This window comes from Danio rerio, chromosome 5, assembly GCF_052040795.2.
Source record: "Danio rerio strain M-AB ecotype USA chromosome 5, GRCz13ab, whole genome shotgun sequence".
Classification (NCBI taxonomy): Eukaryota; Metazoa; Chordata; class Actinopteri; order Cypriniformes; family Danionidae; genus Danio; species Danio rerio.
In genome coordinates, this window is record NC_141025.1 from 56,621,161 (window position 1) to 56,633,191 (window position 12,031).

At 36.5% G+C, this 12,031-nt stretch overlaps 1 protein-coding gene across 7 annotated transcripts in view; it reads left to right on the forward strand.

Moving 5' to 3' along the window:
• The window catches only part of rasgrf2b (Ras protein-specific guanine nucleotide-releasing factor 2b), a 121,611-nt gene that overhangs the window by 99,276 nt on the left and 10,304 nt on the right, over positions 1-12,031 (forward strand). For all 7 annotated transcript variants that reach the window (XR_015490228.1, XR_015490229.1, NM_001128233.1 and 4 more), the window contains 2 exon segments: positions 9,653-9,765; positions 9,924-9,984. Coding sequence is in view for 5 of the 7 variants with exons in the window: in NM_001128233.1 (NP_001121705.1) it covers positions 9,653-9,765; positions 9,924-9,984 (174 nt within the window). In the remaining 2 variants the exon portion in view is untranslated.

Below are 12,031 nucleotides of genomic sequence, written 5' to 3' on the forward strand. Positions count from 1 at the left end.
GAAGCGTGTAGAAAGATACCCAAAACATTTGACCAAAGTTATACAGTTTAAAAGCAAAGCTAAAAAAACACCAAGGAAATGTACCTGGCCCAGATATGGTCCATGTTTAGCCATTGTATGGAAGCTAGGCTTGGTACAGTCATGAACCGTAATTCACTGTGGCATGTGGGTCAAGGAAAAACTAATTGTGTGGGCCAGATCTGGGCCAGAGACATTTTGCTGTGTGGGAAGCTTACATAATGGTGGTTATGTCTGTGAAAGTAAACAGTTGGGGAAGAAATTGTATCTGTATCAGTATCTAAGATCTGTGAATCTGTGTCTCTTGGACAAGACAATGACACACTTACACAACTCAAGCAGTTATGTAAATACAGCATACAGTATTATGTAGTGTCCGTTCACAGAGAAAATGCCAAGACTATAGTCAAGGTGTTTGAGGGGGTTTAGAAACAGCACTTGCTGATATGGCAAATAACTCCCTTTGGAGTGGCCGTTTTCATGCTCCAACTGCAATCATAGTCTGTTCTGTATTGCTTCACTGTCTTTTGGTGCAGTGTGAAAAAGGAAATTAAGAGGTAATGGGAGGAATACAGTTGTATTTTTATTGAATCGTCATTGATTCATTTTTTTCAGCAATGCTTGCTTTGCTTTCTGCTGTAAAGCCAGGCATTCATCATATTGATTTGTGTTATAGTATGCCCATTAACTCGGAGATAAAAGATATTTCAGCCCCTACCAACTTTTTCATGAGTCAAAGTATAGGATATTATAACATTAATATCGACAGCCTTTCAAAGCGAAATACAGACAGACACTATGATGACCTCACACACAGCCAGCATTATTACATGCTGCATTGGAAACAGTTCATCATAATGGCCTTTCATCTGTTTTTCAGTTTTCACCTGGCTTTGTTTGAGTGTGGGCTAATTGCATTGATCTGGTTTAACAGTCTACATGGAGAATGTCATGACAAACTCTCACAGAGAGAGCTTGTTAGAAGTGACCTTTATGGTCGCACAAGTGAAAGATGTGGATAAGAGAAACACACAAGGAGGAATATTTCTAAATGCAGTTTGTCAAGGAAGAGAGAAGGTGGAAATTTCGTCCGATAACAGAGTACTGGGGTTTATAGATCTGTTCCCTGTATTTCTTCTCTCTCTTGTAGCAAATTAGCTCAAAGGGAGTTGAAGATTCATTTAAATGGGGCTGTAAAAGAATTGACTCTTGAAACCTGAGCAAATAAATCATCCAGCGGTCATTCAAACAGATAGTTGACATCACTTACAGCTATTGCTATAAAAAATAAAAATCAATTTATGTTTAAGCAGGGTAGCAAGATTAAAGTTTAAGACATTAGATTAATAAATATGCACAGGCACCTTTCTTTATCCAAAATAAAAGTTTATTAACTAATCTAACAGAAACTAGAGCTAAAAGAAGCACCTTGGTAACACAAACACAAACGCTGATGTTTTAGAGAAGAATAAAGGAAGAAACTGGAGGTAACAGAAACCCCTGTAACACAAATACACATTGATGTTTTAGAGAAGAATAAACGAAAAAAATAAATAAATAAGGGTTTGAGAAAGTGTAATGATGGAAAAACCTCAGATTTTGTAAGACCAAACAAAGTGAAGCAAAAATACTCAGAAAAATAATAATAATAATAATAATAAAAAAATAGTCAGTTCTTTGTCCTTGCTCTGGTTTCCCCCACAAGTCCAAAGACATGCGGTGCAGGTGAATTGAGTAAGCTAAAATTTTCCGTAGTGTGTGTGAATGAAAGTGTATAGGTGTTTCCCAGTGATGGGTTGCAGCTGGAGGGGCATCCGCTGCATAAAACATATGCTGGATAAATTGGAAGTTCATTCCGCTGTGGCGACCCCAAATTAATAAAGGGACTAAACCAAAAAGAAAATGAATGAATGACTGAAAGACTTAAGTGAGAAGCTTATAGAAGTTCTTTCTATGTCCATTTCTAATCACATTTCTTTACACACATTACACTGTGAACAACAAGTCTTTTCTGGGTAGGAGAAGTTGACAGTGTATAATTTGTTGAATAAAAGCAAATTAATTATGTGTCTGACTGGCCATATTTGTTACACTCTTCATTCTCTACATTCACCCTGTCATGTTTCCCAGAATACATCAGTATACAGTACACAGTTCACATCAAAGACAATATACTGTACATTAAAGAGCCATGAAACCCGCCTTGTCTCAGCAGGGTGTTTTGACACCTCTAGGTTGTCAAACAGAGTCCTGTCTCAGAGGAGATAGACAGTGATTCTGAGAGCAGCGTGGATCTGGGAGCTGTGTGGAAGTGGAGGATTTTCAATAATTAATATTGTAGTGATATCACTGTAAACTTAGTAACTAAATTCATTTTGACTAAGGTATGTCTTTAAAACTCAAAGAGTACTGCTGATGATACTGATTAACTTTGTCATCTGAATAAACATAAGCAACAAACATTGATCACACACTTACCAAATTTGTAGAGACGTGTGGTATAAAGTAGAGGAATTGATTAACTAAATTAGCCGTGATGTTTGAGTGTGCATGTGAGAGTGTACGGGTGTTTTCCTTATGTAAAACATATTCTGGATAAGTTGGAAGTTCATTCCACTGTGGCAAACCCTGATGAACAAAAGGACTGAGCTGAAGGAAAATGAATGAATAAATAAAAGGTGTAGCACAGTCATCAAAATTATTCTCTTATATAATGTTTTATAATAGATGCTATTTAAAAAAGCTGTAAGTATGCAAATATTATTGCATTTGTATTGTAGAATATCAACATTGTAACCCTGTTTTAGTTTACTTTTTTATTTTATTGATTTAGGTTTTACTTTCTCCAGTTGCAGTAATTAGTTAACCAAATTTTATTTCAGATTAAAGTTATAGTTGTTTGTATAATTTTTGTATTTTATTTCAACTTAATCTAAACAAATGAAAGTAATTAATACATTTTACAGAGTAAAAAAAGGTAAATTCCTAAAGCTTGTGATTTCATGCTTTCATATTAGTGCTTTCAAATTGCACTACAGGACCTTACTCTCTGCTTCAAGCCTTTGTGTTGAAAAGTGAACTCTATTTTTGATTAATGTGATTTTTTAAACAATTTAAAGCATTTGAAGCAATATAAGAAATATGTATAGAAATAAGTTTATGCATTTAAGATATCAAATAACCATTATAAAGTAAAAGTAAGAAAAATTACTGTCATCTTATTGCACATACTATGTTTTTCATACCATAATTTACATAGCCAAAACAGACAAGAACTTCAAACTCTTAAAATCTTAATAAAATATATAACTATATTAATTTACTGTAATATATGATATAATTATATTGAACTTTGTTCAATATCCAAAATTTTCAGAGCTGAGATCACAATCCATAATAATAATAAAAAATGATTCATGAATCACTAGGTCTGGGCAAAATATTTTTAATATATTTTAGTTCAGTAACAAAGTGTAAAAAAATGATTGCTCAAATTAATTTTTAATGTTGATGGTCTTGATGCAGGCTGAATCTTAATCTTCTTGAAAAACTATAATTGAGTCTGACAACATCTTGGTTGTAACCTTCATTCCCTCAAAGACAGCATAAAAATGTTTCATCATGATGGATAAGAATTGGGTATTTTGCTTAGAAGACCAGTCTTTTTGACTTAAAAAAAAAACGGTCGATGACATTTGATTAGTAGAATCTGCATACAAGGTCACTCCCTTGCATCTGGGTGTTTACTGTAAGTAACCCATATGCAGTCAATCATCACATTGTCACTGAATAGCCAACCATGGCTTAGCATTCAGCTGGCTGTTCAGGATTGTGGTTGAAGAGATCTAACAACTTCATTCCATCCTTCATGTAAATGAGATGTTCCCTTTCAATTGGTCACAATGCATTGTCATGGCAGATGAGAATGGTGAAGCACCCACCCACTGATTTAGTTAAACGTTTTTAGTGATGTTTTTAAGCAAATAGAGTGAGCATACAAACATCTTTTAAGGTATAACCATCTTATCCAAGAGCTGCTTGATACTTCATAAGTTCTGTGTGTATTCCACATAGGCACAGAGTGCATGTACATGACACAGCAATCTGAGGGTCTGCCTTCCCCCGGTTCAGTGATTGCAGGTTGATGGAACCTTGAGCACATAGTCAGTTCAGGGTCTCAGGAAAATGTGAAAGTTGATTGGCCCAAATTACAGGCACAAATCAATGACCAAAAAAAGCATCCAGATTCCAGACCTTTTTGATTTAAAGCCAAGAAAACCAGGAGCGCTGTCTTTAGTAGGGGTGTCAAAATTAATTGCTTCTTCGGTGCACTGCAATGCAGACACGGACAATTTGTTATTGACTCAGTATAATCACAACCAGTTATTATGTACTGACAACATTTATCTAATATGGGCTCTGTTGCGAGGGAGGCGAGCGCGGGTATTTACAAAAAAACAGGCACCAACTACTCAAAAATGCAGAATCTGTGCACAATTTCACTGCATTTGTGTGGGTTTGGGAAGTCTTTCACTGACATTTACAGCTGAAGCCCCTACTTCTCTGCTGGCGTGACTTTTCCTCTCGGCTGCTGGCGTGACTTTTCCTTCCCTCTCTTTTCCTCTCGGCTGTTACAACAATTCTTCTGGATATAGGTCTGCATTCCCGCGGCTGTACCTGTGCATTGTCGCGGGACACGATGATATTTCATGTGGCACGGTAATAAATTTCTGCATAAAGCGTGGGAGCAGTCGGTAACTCTGGTGTAATTTAAACAGGAGTGGGTGGTCTCACAATATCGTTCCCAGCAAGGGTGCGTGCAAGTGTGTGTATGTGTGTGAATGAGAGAGTGTGTGGTGCTGTGTGTCTGTGTGTTTATACAGACAGCTTGTTATAGCCACCCCCCAAAATATAACACTGTGTATGGAAAGCATCATCAATGCACCGTGATGCACCTGGATATCGAATTGAACCGAATCGATGGCATGATCATGGTAACCAAACCGAACCATTAGACCAGTATAGGTACACACCTCTAATCTTTAGTGACAAAAACTTGAGGTCATGAAGTTTAAATGGATCTCTCTGCTGATCCACCAGGACCACCGTAAGCATGAGAGGGGGCTGAGAAGGGTTCATTCTCCTGACACCTTATTGACAAGATGGTCAGTCTCAATGTCCTACCCTCTACTTGCATCATAGTGAGCAGTGACTGCAGAAACATAGACCTTCTGCCCCTGCTCCAACTTGTCCTGTAGGAAATAAAAAACAACACATCTTGGTGAGACACTCCACACTCCACTTTAGTGTATAGGCACAACTTGTAGAGGGGCTCTAATGGCTAGGTCATTTTTTTTGCATCTTGTATAAGACCAATACAGGAAAGTTTCATGGACCAGTGCCAGATTGTTCTCCGTTCCTGACAAAGCGGGTTCCTCAGGGAGATTCACAAGGGAAGGGTTGTCAGGAGGAGAGAGATCTGAAAAACAGGTCTGGGTGGCTCATTGCACTAACAGCTACCAAGACCTGCTATTTATACTTCCAGTCTTTGCTCTGGGTTTGTGCGAGAAGGCTCATTGGGGAAACACATACTTGTATAGATCCCAGGACCTGTTGCATGCCAGTCTGTCTGTGCAGTGAGTTCCTCGGACAGGAAGTTAAACAACTGTGTGTATGGTTTTAGATGGAAGCAAACATGTAGTTCTTGGCTTCGCCAAAACATTTTAAAAACAGCTAGACCCCCTGGGGTGGAGTTTCTATTCTCCCTGGAGTGTAAGCTGTCATGAGAATCCATCGGCTGCACAACTGAGATTGCTGTGTATGTGAAGCATACAGCAATTTGAACAGTTGTAACTACAGAAGGGCAGATGGTCATTTGTCCTCCCCCTGGTGGTTAATGTAACTAGGTTGCCTTCCCTGATATACACCCCCTAACTCCTTACTCCAAAACTGAAATTAGAGCTTGATTTATTTCCAGTGATTCAAGGCAATTAATATGCCAATGCAGGTAGGGCTGGGTCCATGAACGTGACACTGCATCCTCATGCATCTGTTGTAACCTTGTACTGCTAGACACACAGCACAAATCTCAGGAATAGTCTGTGCTGAAGTTTGCATCTTTTAAGTCAATAAATGCAAACCCTTCCTAATGAGACACATCCAAGAGTTTGCCCCTGTAAGAGCATCCTGAATAGCATCCTGTGAATGGAACAGTTATGGAAACTACTCTTAACTGAAGTAGTGTGTAACACTGATCGTGGGGTTATCAGCAAAATGGTAGACGAGTCCCGGTCCTCTATTTGGGAAATCCATCCTCAACAGGACATTGTGTGCTTGATGCTTCTTATGGTAAGAGGTCTCAATCAGCGGTGGCAGAAATTGTGTTGAAGCAGCAGGTAGACACACCTCGGTTTTGACTATCTAAAATTTTTAGCCAGAGTTGGTGTTCCCTGGCCACTAGTAGTCATCGTCCAGCCCAGGGATCATGCAGCTACCTTAGAGCATAGTCAGAAGCTGTACAGAGGTGCCTAGGAAGAAATGCTCTTGTGCAGCTTTTTTAAAACCTGGACTTGGTAACGCTCATAGGTGCCCATGGTATATAAGGCAGGGGCAGACTAGTCTACATCAGTAAGTTCTGGCATTCATAGAAAACATACCTTGAATGGGAGGTTTGCAAGATTTTGCCAGACAGCTGTGCTTTGCAGACAAATGGCTCTATTTTGACGGTCCATGCGCAAAACGCAAAGCGCAGGGCGCAAACGGTTTCAGGGCATGTCAGAATCCATACTCGCTTATTAAGGGACGGGAGAATCTGCTTTGCGCCATGGCGCATGGTCTAAAAGGGTTGAGTTTATTTTCTTAATGAGTAATAGGTGTGTTTTGAGAATAAACCAATCAGAGTCTCATCTTCCATTACCTTTAAGAGCCAGCTGCGTCATGTCATGAGCGCATTTGCTATTTAAATGACGTAAGTTCACTTTCAATTTTGCTCTTGTGGATAGGGAAGCCTTTACGCACAAACATCAGTTAACCTATAAATAATTAATTTTGTTTGTTAAGCGCAAAGATTTGTTTCCAAACTATTTCTAAATTCAATTCTAATTTCCAGCAAACGAATAAATGAACATTGATAACGAAGTGTGTTCAAAATTCTGAGTTATTTCCAAATACACCTGCCATGCCCCATATGGTCTAAAACCTGACAGGTGGACACATCTAAGCTTGTTTTTAATAAAACAAATATAAATATGGATATAATAAATAATACTGTTATTAATAATAACATTATACAAAAGCAAATTGAATGAATTGAAAAAGCCTCCCGAGATGAAGTAAGTATAAGGCGGTGTTTTTTTTATTCATCTAGGCTAGAAATTTATATTTTTTGTAATATTTTAATAATTTATATTTATATCCTATACTGTATATATCCTTAATATATTATATCTTTTTCATATGTAAAGATATTTGCATATTGCTCTACATCTTGTGTGTAGTGTGTAAGCCAGGCGCACTTTGCGCCAGACAATAGACCGATTTTGTTCTGGTCTAAAGAACAGACTATTTACAGTTTCTCAAATTAGCGAAGCGCCAAAACACGCCTGCTTTTTTAGACCATATAGGCGCACATTTGAGCGCAAATACATTTGCTATTTAAACAGTGTGGCGCAATGCCTCAAAATGACCCTTGCGCCGAGGTGAAAGTAGCAAATAGCAATTGCGTTGTGTCTTGCACCACATTGCGCCGGTTGTATGATAGGGCCCAAAGATTCACTGCGATCAACTTTTTCACCTGGAGGATGCCCCTATTACCCCTCTGCCTTCTCCACCACCAAGGGCAGTGTGAAGGGTAATTTACAGCGAATGTCATTTGGTGGCAGGAAACCACCACAACAAGAAACACACAGATGGAACACCACCTTGAAATAACTACTTTACTGATTCAGGGAAACTGCTCTTTGTGAGCTCATCTACTGTTTCACTGCTCTCATCTTTTATCATGTTTCTATTATCTCTTAATATTTATAGAATTTTCAGAACAAATGTTAAAATAACCACTTTCCAGGACCATAATGTTCTGCTGTTTTCTGGTACCACTAATTTAATTGATATACTTTTTAGTTGATATATTTAAGGACCCCTTCTGGAAAAGCAAAGGGTAACACTTCATTTTGATAGTCCATTTGAGTATTAGTAGACTGTCTGCTTAATATTTGTTGATACTACTCCCTCAACAGACATTTAACTGATTATAAGAAACTTTGCAAGTACAAGTAAACTTACACTAAACCTAAACAACACCCCAATCCTAACCTCAACCTAACAGTCTACTTATAATCTAATGAGATTTAGTTGGCATGTAGATGCAATGTAACTTATTGCAATAAACGGATCATTAAAATAAAGTGTGACCAAGCCAAGTTATACAAGATTAAGACGATTAGTGTTTTTTAACAGGAAAATTGGTTGGCCTATCCAAGATTGTGCAAGTAAGTGTAGAAATATCATGGTATTATCATAAATAGCTAAACAGATATGCTTTTAATCATGGAGGTTATGTTAACAGAAAATATTCAATATGTATTTCATTGAGTACATTATGACACATACTGTACTGTCTAATGGTCACATAAAAAGTACTGCTTAACCGCAATAAGCAAGTGAGCTGGCCATTATGCTAACTACTTTCTAGAATAGCGAACATGAGAGTACTCAAACTCTGAGAAAAACAGATCACCAACACTCAAGTGGTTTTTGCATTTGCATTTGAAAGGCTGCATAGAATTGTATGTACTAATTTATAGTACTGTTTTGAATAACTATTCCTTCTTCTTTGCATTTTTATGTATCATAATCAAGAATTATTTATCATCTCAAAATCTGACAAAAGTGTTGGCATATATAATAATTCATCAAATAAGCTAAATACATTGGTCCCTACGGCCAAATTATTGAAAGAGTGAAGTGAATGAAGGAAAAACTGAAGAACATTTACTGTTTAATACTGTAGATGCGGGGCTTTATGAAGCCAGAACTGAAGAATGCTTTAACTGTGACACAAGAGATTAACCACCCACCTGCAGTGCTCGCAGGCACAGAGAGACAGAAGAAAGACTGGGTTAGATGGCGATTAGTGCACTGGGAAACTGTAGAGCTGTGCTAGTGCAGTTTTGATGAGCGCTAATAAAGAATAAGCAATTTAAATCACCACCAACACCTTTTATATGCCAGACTGCACACTGCATAAATCAAATGTAAGCATCTGTATTTTATTTTTTTTGTCCAGTAAAATGTATAAATATTGTATATTAATAAAATATTATAAATAAAATATATTAAGTCAAGGCTAAATAATGTTTGACATGTTCTTTTTTTAATGATTATGTCCTAATCATATTAATCTTAAAGAAACTTTCCTTTAACATTCCATTACACACCACGTTCTCTTAAAAGACTTAAATGTTGTATTCATTTTGCTGGCTGTAGAATTGGTCTCTCATAACGTCTTCTCTGGCTTTTCACAGAAGTTACATTAGATTCAACAGATAGTGAATGTTGGTAGATGACGTCTACCAGTTAGCCTTTGTCCTCAGATGTTTGTGGAACATGAACTTATGTGTGTGGTGTTTGTCAGGACTTTGAAATGAATGGAGAGTTGAAGATGGGTGTGATCTGCCTGCTGGAAGAGGTGTTGAGAGACCCAGACCTTCTCCCTCAGGAGAGAAAAGCCACAGCAAACATACTAAGGTGGGTTTAAGTGCGCACACATGGGCACACATCTCACACATGGACACTTTTTGATGGCCACTGTGTCTATGAATATTAATGTAAATCTCTTTTGAGATTGGATTTGCAAGGGCAGCATTGAAAGCTGGTAAGAGGAAATTGTTTTTTTTTTTCCCCAGTGCCCTTTCTCAAGATGACCAGGATGATGCACAGCTGAAGATTGAAGACATTCTTCAGATGGTAAGAATGGTTTATAGTGTTTATATATATATATATATATATATATATATATATATATATATATATATATATATATATATATATATATATATATATAGACCCGCGCACATTTTCTAATAACTGATTTATTTTATCTTTGCCATGATGACAGTAAATAATGTTTTACTAGATGTTTTTCAAGACCCTTTTATTCAGCTTAAAGTGACATTTAAAGGCCTAACTAGGTTAATTAGGTTAACTAAGCAGGTTAGGGTAATTAGGGACGTTATTATATAACGATGATTTGTTCTGTAGACTATTGAAACAAAATACTGCTTAAATGGGCTAATAATTTTGTCCCTAAAATGGTTCTTAAAAAATTAAAAACTGCATTTATTCTATACACACACACACACACACACACACACACACACACACACACACACACACACACACACACACATATATATATGTAAAGCTGTACATAATGCTCCAGTGTTATTCCATTATGACAAAAAAAAAAAAAAAAAAAAAAAAAATATATATATATATATATATATATATATATATATATATATATATATATATATATATATATATATATATATATATATATATATATATATATATATATATATAAAACACTATAAACCATTCTTACCATCTGAAGAATGTCTTCAATCTTCAGCTGTGCATCATCCTGGTCATGGGATATAGTTGAAGTCAGAATTATATATATATATATATATATATATATATATATATATATATATATATATATATATATATATATATATATATATATATATATATATATATATATATATATATATATATATATATATATATATATATATAATTTATTTGTATTTTTTTGTCATAATGGAATAACACTAGAGCATGATCTACAGCTTGATTTACATCGTTTACAAAATACATGATTTACCAGTGTTCTGTACATGCTCTTTGGGGATTGAACCCATTGGGGCCCTATCATACACTAGCTGACAAAAGTCTTCTCGTCAATCTTAGTTGTAAGAGCAACAAATAATAATTTGACTTCTAGTTGCTCATTTGGAAAAGTGGCAGAAGGTAGATTTTTCCCATGAATCGTCTGTTGGACTGCATCCCAATCAACGCAAAAACTTCAGAAGACCTCTTGGAACCTGCATGGAACCAAGATTCTGATCGAAATCAGTTAAGTTTGGTGAAGGAAAAGTCATGGTTTGGGGTTACATTCAGTATGGGATGTTTGCAGAGTGGATGGCAACATCAACAGCCTGAGGTATCAAGACATTTGTGCTGGCCATTACAATAAAAAACCTCGGGAGAGGTCAATTCTTCAGCAGGATAGTGCGCGTTCTCATACGTCAGCCTCCACATCAAAACTCTTAAAAACAAAGAAGGTCAAGGTGTAGTTCAGTTTAGTGTGGTTTAATATTCACTGCTGAGAGTTCAAACACCGAAGAGCAAATCCATCGATACGCAGCTCCACCAGTCCCAAACCATGCAAGCTAGTGACAACAGCGGCAAGGAAAAAACTTGGTTTGGATTAAAGTGAAGTGAAGGATTAAAAAACCTCGAGAGAAACCAGGCTCAGTTGGGCATGACCATTTCTCCTATGGCCAAATGTCTTGTGCAGAGCTGAAGTCTAGGAACCAAATTGAATTATTGATATATTTAATTGGATAATTAAATATTTCAAAATCAAGGCATGACCATATTTTATTTTGGTAAAATAAACATAATCTAGAGGCATTTGCCTTTCATATAAGCCATTTTTGATACCAAATGATCAACTAGAAGTCAAGTTATTATTTATTGTTTCTAAAACATAGATAGGTGACAAGACTTTTGTCAGGTAGTGTACACTCAGCACATTGATGTGACTGATGTGATACAAATGTTTTTGCTTCAGCCAGAACTTTACCAGTCCAGTTACACGATTCACAAATTTTTACTTTGATGAAAGCACACAATCCAGTAGGTCTAATTTGTGGCAGGGGCAATATTTTAGTAAATGCTCAGGTTTTGATGTCAGGGGGAAGACAGATTTTGCTGTTCCTCG